The 23,486-nt window shown below is 33.7% G+C and overlaps 1 protein-coding gene across 1 annotated transcript in view; it reads right to left on the bottom strand.

Moving 5' to 3' along the window:
* The window catches only part of Alk (Anaplastic lymphoma kinase), a 506,844-nt gene that overhangs the window by 96,174 nt on the left and 387,184 nt on the right, over positions 1 to 23,486 (bottom strand). The window contains exons 15-18 of the mRNA XM_069812582.1: positions 19,867 to 20,023; positions 18,408 to 18,590; positions 7,152 to 7,397; positions 4,366 to 4,458 (exon numbers count right to left, since the gene is read on the bottom strand). Of these exons, the coding sequence (XP_069668683.1) occupies positions 4,366 to 4,458; positions 7,152 to 7,397; positions 18,408 to 18,590; positions 19,867 to 20,023 (679 nt within the window). The remainder of the gene's footprint in view (positions 1 to 4,365; positions 4,459 to 7,151; positions 7,398 to 18,407; positions 18,591 to 19,866; positions 20,024 to 23,486) is intronic.

Raw genomic sequence — 23,486 nt, 5'->3', positions numbered from 1 at the left:
TATCAGAAACGTTACGTTTCATTGCAACTTTGATCACATAGGAATCTTAAAACATTGTTTAATTACTACACAATCTTTCTTGTCATACTTTGTTACTGTAAGTGGAGCAGATACAATTACACCCATGTAATCTTCGATCTTAGACGTACGACACACATCTCGAACATATATGGAATCGGCGCCTGTTAATTAACACTTACTTACTTACAAATGGTTTTTAAGGAACCCGGAGGTTCATTGCCGCCCTCACATAAGCCCGCCATCGGTTCATATCCTGAGCAAAATTAATCCAGTCTCTACCATCATGTCCTACCTCCCTGATATCCATTTTGATATTATCCTTTCACCTACGTCTCGGCCTCCCCAAAGGTCTTTTTTCCTCCGGCCTCCCAACTAAGACTCTTTATGCATTTCTGGGTTCGCCCAAACGTGAGTCATGCCCTGTCCATCTGGATTTAATGTTCGTAATTATGACAGGTGAAGAATACAATGCGTGAAGTTCTGCGTTGTGTAACTTTCTCCATTATCCTGTAACTTCATCCCTCTTAGCCCCAAATATTTTCCTAAGAACCTTATTCTCAAATACCCTTAATCTCTGTTCCTCTCTCAAAGTGAGAGTCCAAGTTTCACAGCCATACAGAACAAACGGTAAAATAACTGTTTTATAAATTCTAACGTTAAGCTTTTTTGAGAACAGACTGGATGACAAGAGCTTCTCAACCGAATAATATCAGGCATTTTCCATATTTATTCTGCGTTTAATTTCCTCCTGAGTGTCAGTTATATTTGTTACAGTTGCTCTAAGATTATTGATATTGGGTTATATTTTAATTAAGACTCTTGTACAATTACAGAATATAACCAAACTTCCAGAATCTATATGAAAGGACATTATGTGAAGAACATTGTGAACATATCGAATTTAGGGAAATTTCGCCAAATGAAGTGAAAAAAAAATAATGTTCTCTGCGTCATGGAATTTAGTAACTATGATTAGAGACATTTTAATCACTATTTTTAAGGAAAGAAGACTGAATATTCTAATTAACTTCACCTTTAATTTAATAAAAACACTTTTTTGGTTCGTATTGCACACACGACTTGAAAGTTTTCAGTGAATGCAATGCCATGTATTGTCTTGGTTTCAGATGGGTTACAGGGCACAGTAATCATCCCGGTTTGTGTTAGGTATGAAAGAATCCATAGAAACTCTTAAATGATTGTAAACGATATGAAAATATGTCAATATCTTATAGTATATAACTTTTCAAGAAGGCAAATCTAGTAATACAAGCACAATTGGCTTAGTGAATAGAACGCAAACAGTCAAACGATTTTATATAGTAAGAACAAATTGCTGGCTTTTGTAATTTTGTCTAATTTTAATTTCCTCTTCCATACCTAGTCAGACTAATAACTTGTAATCGTTTACAGCTTAACTTATTTATAAACATTTCTCTATAATTAAAACACTCCCTGCAATTTAATTGAATGAATGGTGGATCTAATTTTGTTTTGTTTTTGTTTACCGGTATTCATTGGCATATTCAGGAAACAAGGCGCAGTTATTAAGGTAAGGCCTGAACAGGTACCAACATGCTGAATAAACATTCACATTTAATTATGTGCAAGGGGTAGGAGGTTACACAAGTCTACTGTTTTTAATTTATGAGTTATTGACTCATTTAAAGTTCACATACCGTATTTACATGAATCTAAGTCATGGTTAAATATTATGGGAAGAATAGGTCAAGCACGCTTCTTACCGTGTTGGTTCAAACAGCCGACACCTCCTCCCGCACAGCTCTTAGTCATAGAGACGATTCCTTTGGGTTTAAGCCATGCCTCACATCTACGATTAAATACATGGCAACTAGTAGTCGACCTCAGCACACATTTTAGTGTCATTGCACCATATATTTCGACTTAGATTTTCATAAATACGATACGTTTAAGTAAACCAAATCCTGACTTCGTATTTGGATCTTTGGTACCAATTATAAATACAGTATTCTATTCTTTCCATAAATTCTAAACAATTATATTTCTACTTCTAAGAAAACTACCTCCAAGAATAATTTTATTTTCATTTGCAAAGCAAACAAAAGTAATTTTAAGTAAAGGTGAACCTTAAATTGTCTTTTCGTTGTAAGGACATTACTATTATTGAGAGGATGTTAAATATTTTTCCTTATAATATTTTAAAATAATATCAGCGGGATAATCAAAACAATGAATAAAAGAAAAAAGGCTTAAAATTCTGCTAAGTCACTCAACATTTTTTTTTATTTCTTCTTGTTGAATCTTTGTTTCTTAGACTCTATACTTTAATGATCTGCGTTGTATCTACAGAAAAATTCTGACTGCAACTTCCATTTCTCCAACATTCCAGAGACACATTTTGTATTTTTATTTTATAAAAAAATTATCAGTGCAAAAAGTAGTAAGTTTAGGAAATGTTTTATGTAAATTCGGGATCGTAATGGAATGGGTTAAACACAGGTTTTATGTACTAGGTCTTACATTACACATGGGATATCTGGGAATTTCTGTCAAAAGATTTTTTCAAGTATGTAACTAATTTATCATGCTTTTGTGACAGTATATACGGATTATTAATGTTAAGAATAGGACCATAATTTAATGGAAGAAGAGATGCATTTAAGAGTAACAATTAATGCAAATTAAAAAGAGATTGCTTCGAACTTCATATACCAATTGCACATAACATCTTAGTTTAAAACGTAACCAGAGTTCAAATTTTCTTTCTAATTAGTGTTCAGCTTCCAGTCTTACTTGCTTCAGACAAAATTTTACTGCCTGCTACATAAATTCAATTGCCGCATAGTAAGTCGAACGGCTAGAGCATCATCTTTCCATACTGCTACCCGGGTTCGGATCCCTTTGGATCGAAGTGGAATTATGGTGGACAAAGACAGTGCTCAGTGGTAGGTTTTCGCGGGTATTCCTGTTGCCCTTGCCTGTATATCACCATTGCTCGCATTGTTACCATAATCATTATACTTATTCGCTGTAGATTACCTCTCATGATATGGCAAGGGCAATGCTATGACGGCAAAGTGTCTAAAATTACGGTGAATCCTTTCTGAATGGGGACGCTTGGGTGACTAACATACCTATACGTCAAGTGTATCCGCCATTGTGGCAACACAGTTTTTTAATCAGAAATTTAACTTACTTTTCACAGGTTGGCCCTAATTTATTTTAATGTATTAGTTGCTTATGAAAATCTATTAAGTTCACAACATTCTACTTGAGAAGATATAAAGCTGGAAAATGTATTTTAAACTTGGAATGAAGCTATGAAAGATACATGTAAATTTATCTCTTCATTTGTTTTCGTTCTTACAATGTGGTTAATAAATTTAGATTTGTTGTATCAATTCGTTTAAGACACTTATTTTATGAAGACTTTAAATATGAGACTTAAGAAACCTTCTAATGTCAACGAAATGTCGCAATGCAATTATACTTAACTTATTAGTTATTACAAATGTGGTCATGAAATAATATCACATTTAATATTTATCTCAATGTGAAATGTATATCAGTAAGTATAGGCAGAAATAATCTACACACATTTGAATATGATAACAATTTTAATTTTTATATCAATAGACCTATGATAGTAAAAGTTTATAGGTTAGATTTGTATTCCAGTAATAGGTTTTGCATTTCATTTTATATATTTTCATGAAAAAATAATAAATTCAACAAAATAGTTTCTATCTTCCAAATCAATTCCAACCTTTTAGTGAATTAGAATTGAACTACGTTATTCAATTACCATTTTCAAGTTTCATACATAAGACTTAAACCATTAACAAACGATATAGTAACCTGAAGCAAAAAATAAAATCTGTTTGGCATATGCTTATAGTAGCAAGTAAAACTAAATGCTTCATATGTAAAAATTATAGACAATTGAATAGGTTTATATATTTAAAACCTAAATAAATTCACAAGATTTTAGGACAGACTGCTTACATAATATATATCAAGAAACGATCAATTATTATTATACGTTACAAAATAGAAGGAAAGTTAAATATCGAATATACTTAATACATTCTTTATATATATATATATATATATATATATATATATATATATATATATATATATATATATATATATATATATGAATAATAAAGTTTAAAATCTTCCATAGTCCCTAAAACTTTAGACTCTGTCTTTCTGAAGGAAACCCTGACATAATTAAAACTTTTCTATTGCCTACCAAGAAAATTACTCTTTAAGTTTTAGGAATTAACAAGGTGTTCTCCATCCGAAAATTATCTTAAAATAATGTGGGAATCTACATGAAATTAAGTATTTACTTACACAAACAGAAGCATAATAAGCAAAGTCCGAGGATCAAAACAACTCCTGTCCCCATCAGTCCAACAATATAAGCTATTGGCGGTTCAGGTGGTACTGAAACAAATCATAATGATTATGTACAGTCCTAGAAAAAAGTTTTGTCGCATATATACTTTACAAATCCAAGAAAGGAGGCAGTGCGCATGATCAGACATACAACGAAACAAAACAATTTTATTATTTCTACTAATCATTCTCTTGTGAATCAGATCTCTCTTCCTCTGATCATATGCACTGCCTCCTTTCCTGGGACTTATAAAATATCTGTGCGACAAAACATTTTTATAAGACTGTACGTATAGCCTATGAGTTTAGTAATATTTTGTAAGACAGTCACAAGTAAAGTTTTACGATAGGCTAAATTTTTATAACAAGAAAATTGTTCCAATAACTGATATTTGAGCAAAAGTAGGCTATATATTTTTTGTGCGTTATTTAAATATTGTGATTTAGTAATGAAGACATACTTTTTTTCATAACATACACATTTATAAGTTTTTATTCCAAATTCTAACTTTAACAGCACGTTTAGTTCAGCAGCAGCTGTGTTATCTAAATTCAGAACACTATTAGCATAAGTTATCTGTCTTCTAATAACATCCATCTTACAATTCTAAGATGCGTTTATCAATATACTGCTCACATTTTTACCTACACTCATAGGCCTACATTAAAAATGTGAGCAGTTAAACTTGGCTCATGTTATCAATACGGAATCAAGGTTGGTTATGGATCATCTTCATTACTTTTCAGCGCTGAAAATGTAACTATATTGTGAACTACTTACTACATTTGAAGAGTTCAGAACCATAGTGGGCCAAGCGCTATTTACTAAAACCCTAGAAAACAAGGGTTAAAATGAAGTTATTACCATAATGCAATGGAAACATTTAGCAAGTAATATAAAGTATTCACATTAAAACTAAATGATACGTCAATCTTCATTAAACTATGGTATTCACTTAATTTTAACCCTTGATTCCTCCGCTTTTAATAAATGGCGCTTGGTCCACTATGGCTCTGAACCCTTCTTTTATGTGCCAATGAACGTTTTGAAATACGTAATCAGGTCAGTCTCAAGCATTGATTAGACAAAATTTACTTTTTTAAATCAAATGAGTGGTTTGGGCGTAAAACATGGCAACGGACATTTTAATGTTTTGAAGTTATTAGGTATATAAACATTTATACATGCAATAGTAACCTATGTATATTTACAAGGAAAGTAAAATCTGTATACTTCTGTCATCTGTTGAGATGTTGGAAAACTAACTACTTTATTAGACGCAGAATGTAAGATGCCATATTATATGTTATCTTATCTCATTTTTGACCAAAATGTCAGTTACCATGTTAAACGCCCAAGCTCCTCAAATAATACTCCTGCGATTGCCCATTGATAATGTATCGGTATGAATCGTACACTGAACTAACTATTTAGGATTCATGTAAGAATAGTTGCTTGGAACTAGCTATTCACTTTTCTAGAAATAATAACTAAAAATTATAATGAGAAAAAAGACTAAGATAGAAAATATAAATAGAATAATTATATCCACACGAATAAATCACATTTTTTCCCCCTCTTTTTGCATTTTTGCATATTTGTATTTGTGTTTTTTATATTTATGCATTTTATTTCTAATCTTATTTAACTATCTCTACATTAAATTTGTTATTCTTTTGGTATTATTTATTGTACTAATTATGGTTGTATGGAAGAAAAGGCCTGATAGCTGATATCAATTATAAGAATAATTTATGTTTAATCTACATAATCATTTTCCTATTTTTAATCGCCCAACCAAATTAAATAAATAAATTAATTAATTATAAATAAATAAACAAATAATAAACATTTTCTACTCTGTCTTTTATTAGTATCCAGAAGAACGATTAGACGACAACAAAATTTTACCTACGCTGTACACTGACGTTCAAAGATATCTAACCTTAATAATCGATAATGATCGATAATTAATTGTTGGTGTAAGTGTGGCTTCTTTAGTTATTACTTCTATAAATAGTCAGTGTTGCCAATAGTACATAAATATACCCGCATTTTATAATTAAATTTTTCATACAACTCTACTGATTGTAAAACGACACTGGGTTTAGCTGGAAACCGCTGATATTATTAATTATAAGAATAATTTATGCTTAATCTACATAATCATTTTTACAGACATTTTTTACAGCCCCAGTAATGGTGCCACCTATTGAGAAATAGGTAACGCTTTCCAAGTTTGTCATTTTTTATGTCTTTGGTTCTGACTTATCCCGTGATTAGAAAGTTCGTTTACACGATCATAAAATGGTAGATCAGATATCTTTGAACGTCAGAGTACACAGCATTGTGGATCATCCGAGTAATTGTGCAAATAAAAAATCATAACAAATGGAACCTAATAATTTGACGGTCAAGAATAATATTAATGGTCATGATCCTACACCTCATCATCATCATCATCATCATCATCATCGTCACATATCTCCTGTCATCTTTCTTCTCTGCTTCTTCATTATCTTCATCATCACCTTATTATACCTGTTTTCTTACCTGTTTCTAACATCAAAGTCATTTAGAACCTTAAGATTTACCAAATTTATCACGTTTTCAAAGCTCTTTTTGATATTAATTTCTTTTACATTGTCTCTAGTTGAAATAAAAATATGTTGAAAAATATTTTATAAATAAGTTATTGCATTTATTCAGTCAAATAAAATATAAGACATGTTTCACTTACATATGCAGGATGTGTTGTCGCTAGCAAGCATCCAGTCTTCAGGACAGATGCACTGGACATCACTCCGATATTCATCCAGAGCAACACACCGATAATCACAGTGGCAGGCTTTGTCCAGGCCTGGGATTATTACTACTAAACCTGGGCCATGATGCTTGCCAGTTTCAATACGACTCAGATTCTCAGAGTGTATATAAGAATATCCACCCTCACCATTCCTTATCGGCTCAGACCACACATTCCCACCTGTGCAGACAACATACAGTAAGTAAGGGTACAAGGAATTCAGTCCAGGCCATGAACGTTTGTGAGATCTTACGCGATCTTCATATGTCAAACTCTCACAAATAAATCGTTAATTTTTGCAATATATTCACCATCAATATTAACTTTATGCACTGGACTTAGAGTTGCACTGCAGGATCAAAACAGTCGTACGCTACAGCTGAAAAGATTACAAAAATAGAATTTAACAAAAGAATTTAGTTAACAGGTTGCACAGTTAGGGTACATCATTTTATCTCACTTCTCTACATTTTTCAGTGGTGAATTCATTTCTACACAGTTATGGTCAAATTTTGAAGCCGAGTCTTGTTTAATTAACAGCATGATTATGATAATAGGCTTTCTATGCTGAAGCTACTGTAATTGAAATAAATGTATATTAGGATTCTAAATGATAATATTATTTATATAATATACTTAGTCATTTACAAATATCTAAATTTGGAGGTGAAGTTCGTCTAACAATTCTTCATTTCTCGCAATTAGCCAATTATCAGAATGCATAATTAGTATATGTAGTTGCTTGCAGAACTCTAAAAATTGTATTAACACTCTAAATGTATTATCATCAGTAACTTCGTTAAACTTTAAATGATAGAAAAATAATTACGAAAAATTTGACAGAAGTTTTTAATTAAAAAATTCCTTAGCTCAAGTATTCTTAATTTGAAAACTAAACATTTTAAGTAGCTATATGCAGTAGGCTATACACCGCTCAAATACGAGACATGTGTTATGCGTCCGCTTATAGCCATACGGCATAAGCAAATGTAGGCCTATATACCACATAGTGAATTGGAAGAAGCACTAGATGTATTTCAAAGCTAATAATTTTTATACTGAAAGATCAGTTCCTCTAAATATTATAAAGGAAGAAGTTATTGCAGTTTTGTAGACAAGAAATTCTGCGTCCATTCATACCATTTACACTACGGTTTTACCTTTAAATAATAGGGTGTATAAGTCTAAGCAAAAATAATATAGAAACTGCACTAAATTTTAATGAATGCTGATCATAGTTGGCCTTGTGTAAGTGCAAACAGTTGAATCCAAAACTATTGTTATTTATGCTTCATTTATTAATCTGAATGTGAGAAAATAAATTTCATTAAATAAAAAGTCCAAATAATTAAATGGTATTATTTTGGAAACAATACACACGTGAGATATTTAGTGGTGAGTAGAGACGAGAATTTTATGCACTATAAAATTCCAAAATATGCATGCATTCATGCGCTATCAAACTATGAAACGTGCACGATTAAGAAAAAAAAAATTAAAATATACACTTTCATTTTTGTTCCAAATGTCTGATTTCACTTCACATTTTTTTGCACAATTCACATCCTAACATTTTCTAAATTGGTTTCTGTGAGGTTCCTGCGCTTGTCATTCAGTATGTTTTTGTAGACAGAGAAGAAGCTATGGATGCAACTTCAATGAACATATTTGTGACAGTGACAGGTCAAATTCTCCATTACAATTTTCGCCACAAATAACCTTCTTCATTGAACAAAAGAATCCGTAGTCCGGATTCACATTTATGACCCTGTCCAGTTTGCTTTTCGCCGCTACCTCCACTTTCCCACTGGCATAACTGAGGGCTCTATGGAATTCTTTGCAGATTCTTTCCTTTTTTGCATTCTTACAATATGTGAAACAGATGAGACATGCTGAACTACTTGAAATTTTTAGTACATTTTATCTGAAATTATAATATATCTTCACGTTAAGTAGATACGATTTAAAAACGCACATCGTAAATTAATGAATTGTTTTAAGGAAGTTTTGTAATATTTTCAAAGAACAACTGCCATAGAAAATATTCGGAAACAGAATAGCAATGCTTACCTCTTTATTGCAACAATCGCAGAATACGACATCCGCATCTGATCTAATAAAATCCTTTCCTTTAATTCACTGTGCAAAGAGTACATTTTTGGAATCCTTAAAAATTAAATTAAATTAAATTATGATTTATTTAACGACGCTCGCAACTGCCGAAGTTATCAGCGTCGCAGGTGTGCCGAAATTTTGTCCCGCAGGAGTTTTTTTGGATACCAGTAAATATACTGACATGAGCCTGTCGCATTTAAGCACACTTAAATGGCATTGACCTTGGCCAGGATCGAACGGCAACCTCGAGCACAGAAGGCCAGCGTTGTGCCGAATGCGTTACCCAGGCTGACTTGGAACCCTTAATTGGAATCATATTAGAACTACATTAACACACGCAAACAGAATAACTGAACACATTAACCATTTATGAGGTCCACAAACTGCATAATTCCAATTTTAGATGAATCTAAATTGCTACTAGTAATGGAAAGGAAGAGAATTTATAACCTCCCTGAAAGAGAGTGCTTTTGACCTAAATTATTTGTCAGCAGTTTCACTCTACTATTCTCAAAATATCCAAGGTAATAAATCCATTTGTAACAAGCAGTCTAGATAGAGGATCGTTGGTAAAGTGTTTAAAAATGAACTTCCCTCCAGGAAAAAGTCCTGTAGTATCTTATTGTGAAATCTTAACATTTTATTTCATTTTTCTGTTATTTAGTTTTCTTTTCCTCCTTCAATTGATTCCTGAAGTTAAAATTAGGGATATAGAAATCGAGAAACTAGGTGTCCTCTCAAAACCATTAAAACATGCATTTAAACTGAATATAATGTATATTACATGCATTATTAAGCTAAAAATTTCTGAAATATATTATGCATGTTTTTATTCCAAAAAAAGGCCAAAAACATCCAAATATGCACGGAAAAATTACACATATTTGGAACCGGGAAGTAATGAAATGGATAAGTACTAAGTTTGAGCTATGTTCTATGTTCCTATAAAAAAACATGCATTTGCATGGAATTCTTGTCTCAAGTGATGAGTATCCAGTAAGACCGTTACCAAGTCATAGATCTACAACCGTTTCTAGAATTATCAACAAATTCGAGAACATTGGAACAGTGTTAAGATACTACAAATGAAACAATTCTCCAAAAGTTCAACCAGGCGAATAACCTGAGAATAAATTCAATGTTTCGGCTTCTTTAGTTGTTGTGAATGGAATATACGTTTCCGGCAGTTAACTAGTAGATATGACATTCACCATACAACTCTCTGAAAATTAAAAACAATAAAGAACAAATTCCAGTCGTATAAATTTAAAAATCACCAAGAATTACTGGAAAGAAATGTGGAAAGGAGAAGTGAGTTTTGCTTTCAAATTATTATGGAAAAGGCCAATGAAAATTGAGGCTATCTGAGAAACATTGTTTTAGTGATGAATGTGCACTTACATTACATAATGACCCAAATGTCCATAACTTCGAGTATGGGCGTCTGAAAATCCCCACAGTAAGAACCCATTATCTACAAAACATTAATGTTGTTGTTTAGTCAACTGTCCGAAGACAGGTCTGAACCTCACAAGTGATACCAAGAAGGCACCACTTATGAGGCAACTAGGCCAGGAGATAATGAGGTAGGACGGCCAGTTCCTTTCCGCTTCCATTGCATACATCGCCGACTATCTACATATTACACTAATCAGACTTCAGATGTAGGCCTATACAAACAATTCCTCTGACACATGTCAAGTGATATGTACTGCCTGATAATAAAAGTAGGCCTACATATCATTCAGAACCTCAAACAAAAGAGTTAGGCAGAAATACTTAGTCACCATATTATCGGACCAATTTTTCTTGATGAAAGCCTAACAGGCGGAAGAGTTTTGCAGTTATTACAAGAAGACTCAGGACCTGCAGTGAAAGATGTTACACAAGAAAATAAAAAATTTAGTTTCAGTAAGGTGAGTGTCCTGTACACAAGACTCCCTCTGTTCGAAACTTTGGACGGTATGATAATTGGGTCACACTGTTCAGTTGAACGGCCTCCTCGATCTCTTCATGTTTATCGTGATATTAATTTTCCCTGAAGATGTAAAACATCAAATACATAATATTATGAGAGATTATTTGAGATTCAGATCGTTTGAAAAATGCACCACAAGTAGAATACTACAAGATAACAAACGTGTAGCTAGCAAAATAATGTCAGACGAGAGTTTTATTATATATAAGAGTAAGTGACGGTATTAGCGCCAATCAGGTTATAAAGCCATCTAATACTTTGTAATTAATTACGTGAAAATCTGTGTTGACAGCACTAGTGTCGTGTTTAGAGGAACCTTTCTCAAACATCTGGAACCAACAATGAAACGAAGTTCTTTCTTTAGTGCGAGTTTAACAACCTTTAAGTGAAGAAGTGCGCGCTTGAGCACATTGTCGAGTAACGTGAATTTTGTATTCTGCATAAAGTAAACATAGATAAATTTAATTTGAAATATAGTGAACGATGAAATGTTATGAGCAATTCGCTTATAAGTGTTCCTAAGTTTAGTGGACTGATGTTGTTTTAAAATGTATAATATTACATTATGGCAATTATCAATTTAAAATGAAATTTGCGATTGTAGGTAATAACGCCAAATCGCTGTGAGAATAAATTTTGATCTATTATGTAATAATTGATATTAGTTTAATCGTCTCTAATTTAAGGATATCGACCGGACTTGGGTATCAAGAAAACTGCGACATGAGTAGCACGAAGAAAACTGTACTCTGTTCAATATGTAAAGACGGTTATGCACCACTGAATGACAGTGAACTGGAATTAATTTTTAAAATTATATGGTAATCAATTTTGAAACTTTTTTGGTTGTCCCTAATCATTTATAGTTGTTTAATTCTATAACTTATAAATTTGTCACTTTTGCTTATAGACATGTTTCCTTGTTTTAAAAAAATAAAGTTATTACTTTCACTGCAGGTAATAGCACCAGTGGGCTATGAGTCATAATTTTATTTATTTGTATTGCTGTAAAACCATGTCATAATTGTAACTTTTGAAACGTACATTCCACAGGGAAGGCTATATTACTGTCCACATTTCTGGTCAATTGTAACCCATGGCGTTAATACCTTCACTTACCCTAAGTCTATTTGAGAATGAATAAATTGTAATTTACCACGAAATATATTACAATCATTGATATTTCCATTGTCATATAGCTCCATACTTTCTTGTCCTCAATACCACGCTCAAATTTCCTTTTATCTCCGGGAAAGACCCGATAGGCTACTTAATTTCATAGGAGCTAGTCCGAAAGTTTTGGCAAATATAATAATAATCTTCGCCACCGAAATTAGACCCAGGACCTTCGTAACCAGGATCTTTCAATTGAGCTACTCGGCCGCCAAGATGGTCATAATAACTTCTTAATTTTTATTAATTCTAATCTATTGTTAACAAAATTTAAATTGGAATATGTATGATAAGTACTTTCTTGTGTTAAATATTAACGTACCTTGTTAACATGTTTCGACCTATTTTCGGTCATCTTCGGAACTGGTCGTTGTTGGTCTTGGCGCCTCTTTTTTTCCTGTGTGGGTGCGTTCGTAGTGTAGAGTCAACGAGAACAAATAACACTCTGCAAAAACATCTCAACACACAAAAAACACAAACAAACAAATACAACCACATAGGCGTATACAAACTCAAATGTAACACCTGCAACAACTTCTACATAGGACAGACGGGCAGATCATTTCAAACACGTTACAAAGAACACATCACAGCCATAACAAAATTACAAAACACCTCCACATATGCAGAACACATCACAAATGCTAACCACACCCACAGAGACATCAACACAGACATGGAAATACTGCACATCCAACCAAAAAGCCAGAAACTCAACACACTAGAACAATATGAAATTTACAGACACACGAAAACACACCCCAACGATATTCTCAACACACAACACAATTTCAAAACACATACTCTTTGACTCTACACTACGAACGCACCCACACAGGAAACAAGAGGCGCCAAGACCAACAACGACCAGTTCCGAAGATGACCGAAAATAGGTCGAAACATGTTAACAAGGTACATTCATATTTAACACAAGAAAGTACTTACTTATTTACTTACTTACTTACTTACTTACTTACTTACTTACTTACTTACTTACTGGCTTTTAAGGAACCCGGAGGTTCATTGCCGCCCTCACATAAGCTCGCCATTGGTCCCTATCCTGAGCAAAATTAATCCATTCTCTATCATCATATCCCACCTCCCTCAAATCAATTTTAATATTATCTTCTCATCTACGTCTCGGCCTCCCTAAAGGTCTTATTCCCTCCGGCCTCCCAACTAACACTCTATATGCACTTCTGGATTCGCCCATACATGCTACATGCCCTGCCCATCTCAAACGTCTGGATTTAATGTTCCTAATTATGTCAGGTGAAGAATACAATGCGTGCAGTTCTGTGTTGTGTAACTTTCTCCATTCTCCTGTAACTTCATCCCTCTTAGTCCCAAATATTTTCCTAAGCACATTATTCTCAAACACCCTTAATCTCTGTTCCTCTCTCAAAGTGACAGTCCAAGCTTCACAACCATACAGAACAACCGGTAATATAACTGTTTTATAAATTCTAACTTTCAGATTTTTCGACAGCAGACTGGATGATAAAAGTTTCCCAACCGAATAATAACAGGCAATTCCCATATTTATTCTGTGTTTAATTTCCTCCCGAGTATCATTTATATTTGTTACTGTTGCTCCCAGATATTTGAACTTCTCCACCTCTTCAAAAGATAAATTTCCAAGAAAGTACTTCCCATACATATTCCGAAGTGATACATTGTTAAAAGTTGTGTAATCAAGATGTATAAAATTTTAATGTAAAGAAAAGCAAATAGCGCAGAATTATTTCTGTGCAAAACCGGTAATAAACTTTTTCTTGGATAATAATTAGAGAATATAATATTTCAATATAGGCTATAAATGTTCACATTGAAATCCATAAGAGGTTCACTGCTCTATATACCTATAGTATTTTCTAATATTTCCCCTGTAAAAGAACGGTCATGATATCACGCGTGCGCTCTGACGTCTCTCGTTCATTGTTAAACTTGATACGCAAATACTGAACATCACTTCGCGTTTTCGTATTATCCTGTAAGATTAGTATATTTAAAACGATAAAATGGCCAGCCAACTGTGAAATTAGCGTATTGTTTTTATACGACAAATGTGATTATGGCTGATATTCATAAATTAGTTTTGTGATATTCACGATCAAAATATCACAAGTGATAGAATATTGAAGAAATGGAATAGACAGTTCAACGAATTTCGTGAGAATATTCATGACGAAAAGTGTACTGATCGGTTGTCTAGGATAAATGACGACTTAATTAGCACAAAAGTTTGTGAGATTAGAGGTTCATAATTTTCAATACTTTTCCTTACATTTGCCGCAAATGTCAAGGCCTGTTCTCTACAAAATTGTAACAGATCTTTTGAAGTTTCGGAATTTACGCTGGCTGTCGAACATGATCTCCAAAGAACACAAGGACAAGGTGGGCTGGAGGTGTCTTGACTTTCTTACGCGACCAAAGTGGTGATTCTACAGCTATTACGTCACAGACGATATACTGCTGTTCAAACTCAGCCCTTATGAGGACATTTGACTAGGGAAAATTGGGTCGGTGTACCATACATCCAAGACTAGCGACAATTATTGACTTTTATCTTTTCCTGCACCTGAAGAAGTTCGTTGCTGACCAGAATATTTTCAACGGTGATGACGTCAAAGGAATAGTGCAGACGTTAATGTCTTCACAGGTGGCCTCGTCTACGAGGGAAATACAGGAATTGGTGACGTATTGTGATAAATTACTAAATAATTGTGAAAATTATGCGGATAAGTACTTTGTATTATGAATAATGTGATATAATTATTTTACATAAGTTCTCTTATTTTAAGAGCTGAATGATATTTACGCTCCTAATGGAAGATGTAGGTCAGACACTATTATTTGCAGATGACAAAAATATAGTAATTACAGCCAATAATTCCAAAATATTCCAATCTTCAACAGAGGCAATTCTTCTCAAAACACGTCATTGGTTTTCAGCCATTAAATTAGTATTAAATTATAACTAAACTTACATAATCCAATTTAAATCCTATTCACTTTCAACCTTGTAGGTTTCTAGCGCAATAATTAACAACAGGTTCTTAACAGAAACAATATATATATATATATATATTCGTATATGAGGCCTCGCTGTCCTTATTGAATAAACAAGACTACCTACAGTATATGTAGTCAACATATAGATACCTATTATTTTGAGAAAAATTTGTTCCGCGACCGGAAATCGAACCCTGGACCTCTCAGCTATGCGCGCTGATTATACAAAAATAAGAGAGTTCGGCTGGCACCGTTAATCGGGTCTCGGCATAGCTCAGTTGGAAAGAGCGCTCAGAGCGCGAGCCTGAGAGGTCCTGGGTTCGATTCCGGGTGCCAGAACGAGTTTTTCTCCAAATAATAGGTAAATTGCGCATGTTTTATTATTAGATCTATGAAAGAGGTAGTAAATATGAATAACTTAAAAATAATATACCTTGAAAACTTCCGCTCGGTAATGAGTTTTGGAATAATATTCTGGGAAATTTCTACAGATAGTAACAATATATTCCTACTACAACAAAGAGTAGTTAGAATAATAGTAGGTGCCAAATCAAGAGAATCGTGTACGACAATATTAAAAAAACTACTAGGCCTAATAATGTCCATGGCTTATTAGTACACTTTTTCTTTCATAAACTTCCTTGTATGCAATCATGAAAACTTCGTAACTAATTCAACAGTTCATAGCATAAATACTCGTCAAAAAATAACGTTCATACACCATCACCATCGGCAAGTCTATCGTGCTATCAAAAAAGATTTCGTTATAATGACAGTGAAAAATTTTAATGGTCTCCCTAAGGATATAAAATATCATACTCAAAACACAAGAATATTTGTGGTCAAATTAAAGAAGTACCCAATTTCTCACGCCTTCTATTCTGTAGGTGAATTTATGACATTCAACAACGTAGCATGAATATTTCTGTCTTGTATGAAGTATCAATACTAACGTCTTGTGTTTTAATAGTATATTGTAAATCCGTTATGTAGGCCTATTTATTTCTATACTGAGACTTTGTAGTAGGCCTTCTATTACATTTTCTTTTACACTTTCCGTATTGAATTTGTAAAGCGTTGTAGACCATGAAAAGTAAATAAATAAAATACAATACAATACTTTCTAAACATACAGTAGCGTGCAAATTAATCCGAACACGACATATTTTTACATTTTCTGTCATTGTTGGCCTCACAGCTGCTCATACCGCTTTAATTGACATCTGTAGTACGTGTAATTCCATTGTTGAAGGTCTGTCGTTATTATTTTTTTTTTATAATATGTGACATTTTGCCTGTCGTTTTGTACTTATAAGCATTTCAGTTGTGTTGAAGACTTAATACTGCAATCCTGTGTACATTCTGTCGTCTTCACAAATGGATACAACTCCACGAAAACGGTCTAAAATTATAACATTAGCAGAGCATTCTTCTATGACACAGAGGCAAATTGCTGCAGAATGTCACATCGGTCTTCACCTGGAGATAATAGTTTAATTGTGAGGAAAAGTAAATTAAATCCTAGACTAACTGCTGTCGACTTAACCCGCGAGTTAATGGCTACCACTGGGGCGAATATTCACGTCACAACAGTGCGGCGTAGGCTTTTGGAAGCTGGACGAAGGACTCATAAGCCTATTAAGAAGCAACTGCTAACCCCTGTTATGTGCAAAAAACGCTTACTGTGGGCAAAATTACATCAACACTGGACAGTGAATGACTGGAAGAATGTACTTTTTTCCGGTGAGTCTCATTTCGAGGTCCACGGCCACCGTGTTTCTTACGTACGGAAAGGATCCGAAAAAGTAATAGCAGCTCATCTCCCACAAGCACCCAAATGCCCCCCTAAAGTCATGTTTTGGGGTTGTTTTACACATGAAGGGCCTGGAGCATTAATACCTATCAAGGGAATGATGAATTCTGACAAATATATTCACTTATTGGAAACCAGAATCGTACCCCAGCTGCAAAAATCATTTCCGGATGGCAGAGGTGTGTTCCAACAAGACCTGGCACCATGTCATACGTCTCGAAAAACTACAGAATTCTTCAACAAGAAGAATATTCAGGTATTCCCCTGGCCAGGCAACTCACCCGACATCAACCCCATTGAGAACTTGTGGTCAATTTGCAAAAGAAGAATGCAAAAAATGGATTGTTCTACAAAGGAGAAGTTGATTTCTGCCCTCATTGGTGTATGGTTTCGCGATGAAGAAATGAAGAATATTTGTGGGAAATTAGTGGAATCCATGCCAAATTGTCTCAGAGCTGTTATTAGGAACAAGGGAGGCCACATAGATTACTGAGGTATGTCTTAGATCCTTTTTTTTAATCCCGTTTGAGTGTTTTTGCATAAGTAATTACGTTGTTCGGATTAATTTGCACGCTACTGTATCTAGTCTGTTTATATACATTATATATATGTATGTGTATATGTATGTATGTATGTTATAACCTATATTTTGTAAGTTGACTACTTGATACGTTGATTCTAAAAGTCTACCTCAAGACATTATCTTAGGATGTTTTTCCACTCAGTTCATTTGTCAGTATACATTTTCTATTTCAATTTTCCAAAGTGGAGGCAGCTAATTACAGTTCTGTTGAATTAACTATCCCCGTTGATTAGACTATAGAGAAGGATAATGATCGTGATGACCAGTAGAGTTTAATATGAACGCTTAAAATCAATGCTTGAAGTCCTGTCATTCAGGGAAAGGTTCTTTTACGTGTCGTAAGCATACGACATGGTCCTTTTACTTTTTACCATATTATTTAAAAATGCATCGCCCTAGTGGACAGTAGTTTGGTACCATGGACCATGTACACAGATAATAAGAAATAATATTATTCATTCTAACATCAAGGACGACCTTGAAATATGGCATTCATACTTCAATCATACGAACCTGCGTAGCCACCTCCACCACCACCAGCTGCACAGCCACCACCTCCACCACCGAAACCTCCAGCACCCTCACCAGAAGGCAGACCATTACAGGGCTTTCCTCCACCTCCACCATCTAGTAAGGCTTTTCCAGTTTCATTTCGAAATTCCTTGGAACGGTTGTTGGTCCAGCCACCCCCCGCACCTAGAAATACTTTATGAATAACAACTTGCCTTCTTGAGACTATGGAATAACGAAAATACTATTAAAAAGTGGAAATTCTGTTTTAACTCTAAAAAATTAAATAATGTTTCAGTTTTCCTAAATCGGTGCCTATTTTGGCCCTATTACACTTTAAAGCCTTCAGGATTAATTTAAAGGGACCAGCGCGTGCGTGGAGCTGCAGTCCTTTAAACTGACACTCAGCTGTCATTCTGACAGAATTTGTTTTTCATTATAACTAATTTTACTTTTCATTCAGTTAATATTTCGCGCTGTTATGTAAGAGAATAATAATGTTAATAGTAATAATAATAATAATAATAATAATAATACTAATAATAATAATAATAATAATAATAATAATAATAATAATGATTTATTTTAGCTGGCAGAGTTAAGGCCGTAAGGCCTTCTCTTCCACTTAACCAGCAAAAAGTATACATACATATGTATCAACTTACAAAGAATTCAACAATTTGATTTAGATAAGAGCTACATGTATACAAGAGTTATTTACGAATTAAACAACAAAATACTATGAACTATTAATTAAACACTGAAATACAAACTATGTAGCAGAATTAAGCTAAAATACATAGAATGTTAATATATTTCAAATAATGTTAGATAGAGTGGTAGACCTGCATAGGAAGAAAGGATATTGATAGAATATCTCATATACATGCTGTGCTTAGATAGTCGTTTTCTTGATTTTACAATTTTCACCATTTTGTAACATTCAAAATGCTCTAATGAATGCAGTTTTACTTCATTCTCAGTTAAATTTTACACAGAAGTCAACAAAAGCATGTGAAGTAAACTGACACATGCTATTGAAAGTATTAAAATTACGATGTGTTGAGGATGTGATAAGTTTTATAAAATTGAAAAACTAACAGCTAAAAGGGTAAATATTATATTTTCTCAAAACGTATTTGGAAAATATGAAAAGCAGGTGTTGTATTTAACATACATCTATCAGGAATAAATTAAATATAAATTTAAATAAAAAATATGAAAACTTTGAAAATTGGGACAATTATAATTCAGTATTAAAAAAGAAACAAAAATTAATTATAAGTAAACTATTTGGAAAACCAAAGTGAAAATTTGTGTGTTTCATGTCCACATTGTAAGACATATGTAGTAAACGTTTCAGATTAATTGGTGTAAAAATGTAGAAGTTAGACATTTAACAGTTCCATAGCCTTAAATTATATTATATCGATGAGAAATCTGTAATAGTGTAGTCCTGTACCTGCTGGGCTTGGTCCAAATTCATTGCCCGTTGTATTCGCTCTGCTACTGTTTAGTCCATGTCCATGCTGGCTTTTGTCATCCTCACCTTTGGAATGGCTCATACCACCCCCTCCGGAGGCAACTACCAGTGGTGTAGACTTGTTGTCTCGATTTATCTGCATCACAAATATTTTATTATATTTCTACGGAGTGTTAAAAATATAAACATAGTAATGTTGCGCAATGTTCAAACGTGAGAGGGGATATCAAGACACTGCATACTTCGCCCTACTCCTTAGGCATCCAACAATACGCAGAAATGTAGCATGTAAACTAAAATAACCGAGTCCGTTGAAAACCGGTAAGAGGCCTTAATAATAATAATAATAATAATAATAATAATAATAATAATAATAATAATAATAATAATAATAATCCGTGGCGCCACAGCCCTTGAAGGGCCTAGACCAACCAGCCGGCTGCTGGCCTTATGATCACATGCCGAAGCAAAGTTGGGCGATCATCCAATCAGAATGGAGGTCTTATGTTTAGTTTATGTTTGCTGAGACTCTGTAGAATCGAAGTTCGCTTTGTGTTTTTTTCAATATTTCCCCTGCCTTATGTGTTCGGTGCTTTTCTCTTTAGTTCGTTCTCTTCCTGCGCCTTTGTGCTTTAGTTGCATATGTATGTCAGGCATACATTTTGCGATGTTATATAGATAATAATAGATATAGCCTATGTAAATTTTTGTTGTTATTAATATGGTTAAATATTTAAAAATATACGTATAAATAAGTAAAACAAAAACTATTTAAAAAACACACATGTTCAAACATGAGAAAGGAAACCAAGACATTACAAACTTCATTTTATTCCATATGAAAAAATAATCGCAAGATTTGTGCTCAAATTCTTAAGCGGTTTAAAACATAAAGGTTGGGAGAGGAGAATAGCAAATAATTTTAAAATGTCATCAGAAACATGACAGGCCGTTGCCTGAAACGTGAATACCGGCGTCGAACTTCGCCATATTTGACAAAATAAATCGAACATAGTATCTGTCATGCACAACGTTAATATGTAGTATGAAAATGAAACAATTCAATTCATTAATAAACAGGTCGACATTATAAGCTAAAATAATGTGTAGTATGAAAATGAACACTATGTTTATAGATAGGTTAGATATTATAAATTATAACGATGTGTCGTGTGAAAACGAAACGATTATTTTTATGGAATTATAGATTTTTTTATATTATGCTGTTCATGTTATTCTACTTTTAACATGTGTATAGTCACACGTCTACTACTGATGAGCTACTATCGTTATTCGGATTTTATATGAGGAATGTAATTATACTTTCAGTCGGTAGTTCGTATAGTAAACACTAACGGTCTTACTAATAAAAACTCTTATATAGACGTTTAACTATCTTATAGATACACAATGAATAGCTCGTTTATAAGTCATGTGTAATTTCTTACTAATAGTCACTACATACGTCGTGTATAATAGTACAACTGTTACACAACAATGTCATAGTTTCGTCATAACTTCATTACGGAAGGTAATAGAATATTTGAGGTTCTCTATTGCATCCGATTATACGCGCTAGTGTGCTGCACTAAATATCGATAGTACAACTGGGCCTGATTGATTACCACACTATATTTTGGTCAAAGAGTAGAACTACAGCAATATACTTACATAAGTGTTCTGCTCATGGGCATGTCTTTCACTGCAAAACCAGCATTCTTCAATCTTTCCTATTTTCTGCCTTCCTCTTAGACTCCGTATATGATCCATACATCTTAATGTCGCCTATCATCTGATATCTTCTTCTGCTCCGAACTCTTCTCCCGTTCACCATTCCTTCCAGTGCATCTTTCAGTAGACAGTTTTCTTCTCAGCCAGTTACCTAACCAATTCCTTATTCTCTTTCTGATCAGTTTCAGCATCATTCTTTCTTCATTTGCTCTTTCCAACAAAACTTCATTTCTTATTCTGTCTGTCCACTTCAGACGCTACTTTCTTCTCCTTATTCACATTTCAAATGTTTTTATTCGTTTCTCTGCACTTCATCATAATGTCCACATTTCTCATCCAGACAATGCCACACCCCAGAAAAAGCACTTCACCAGTCTCTTCCATCTTCCTCCAGAGGTCCGCATTTTTCTATTAAAAGCTTATAGTACATTCCAAGTATGTGAAGCTGTTCACTTGCTCTACTGCCTCATTTAGAATTCGCAAGTTTACCTTCTTTATTTTTCTTGCGACAACCATGGTGGTCTTCGTCTTGTTTGCATATTTATCTTCATTCCATAATGCTCACAGCTGTCATTTAGCTCCAGTAGCATATCCCTTAGTACCATCTCCTCTTCTGCTAAAAGTCTATATCATCAGCAAATTTTTACAGCAATATAATTCTAATTATTCTGTGCTGTTTGGTTTGTTTTTCTGTGGTTAGAAGGTAACGATCATCATAAAATGACAATCGATAAGAACAGGTGTTAGAGGGGCGGTTATTTTTTTCTCTATATACAACGCTTAAACAAGGAGTTTCGTGTATATTTCTACTGCAAAACAATTCTCCTGTATAATTACAAGCTGTTTATTCGTCCATCGCTTATGCATGGTTTATTAGTAACGCTTTCTGTTCCAACTCTGCATAAGTTTTGTATAAAAACTATACACAGTTTATTAGTAAGACCGTGTGTTGTTTAGTCAACTGTCCGAAGACAGCTCTGAACCTCACAAGTGATACCAATATGGCACCACTTATGAGACAACTAAGCCAGGAGATAATTGGGTAGGGTGGCTACTTCCTTTCCACTCAGTAAACACTATCATGAATTTAAAATCATATTGTGATTTACTTTTTATGTATATTCCTGTTAATGCATAATCATAATTTTGTAACAAAATTATCTGTACTTACAAGTATATAGAATGTTACAAGATTTGTTCCAAAATCCTTACGCAGATAAAACCGTGAAGGGATGGGAGGGAAGAGTAGGAGAGGCCAGCGATCTTGAAGGGGGCAAGTTCGAGCGAACTGGATAGATCCGCTTCTTCAAAGCAGATTTCGATTCTTGTCACGCTCGACAAACTTGAACGGAACATAGCGCCTCCGCACGATACTACTACAGTGTGCTTCTGGAGGAATATTAAATATTTTAGGAGGTTGTATTATAGACTATTCCTAATAGAAATGTAATGTAAGAATGTGTCCAATTCTCAATGCTTGTGGAAATAAAGCCGTTTGAATGTTACGCGTAAAGAGCCTTACAAAGCCTTGCAAAAGCATGAAGGAGAGAAAATTACATTGTTTGCATTTATTGATTATTTAAACAGTATCAGTAATTTCCAATAGTTCAAAGCAATTGTTCTAAATTCTCACCACCAAGTTCACAGCACAATTTTTAAATCTCTTGGCGATAGTAACTTACATGTAGCTCTTCTGAGGTCGTCTTGGCTTTCACTTAGAGACTAATTCGTCTTTTCTGTTTACTTTTTATATTAATTTTTGAGTTAACTTCGCTTTTCATCCATTCCAGAGACAATAATCCAAAGGACTTTGCTTTTCATCCATTCTCAGGGACAATAATATAATGCAAAGGACTAAGTCTAGCGAT

The sequence above is a fragment of the Periplaneta americana genome, chromosome 16, assembly GCF_040183065.1.
Source record: "Periplaneta americana isolate PAMFEO1 chromosome 16, P.americana_PAMFEO1_priV1, whole genome shotgun sequence".
Lineage (NCBI taxonomy): Eukaryota > Metazoa > Arthropoda > Insecta > Blattodea > Blattidae > Periplaneta > Periplaneta americana.
Note: the sequence above shows the minus strand (reverse complement) of the source record. Positions and strands in the feature narration are given on the sequence as shown.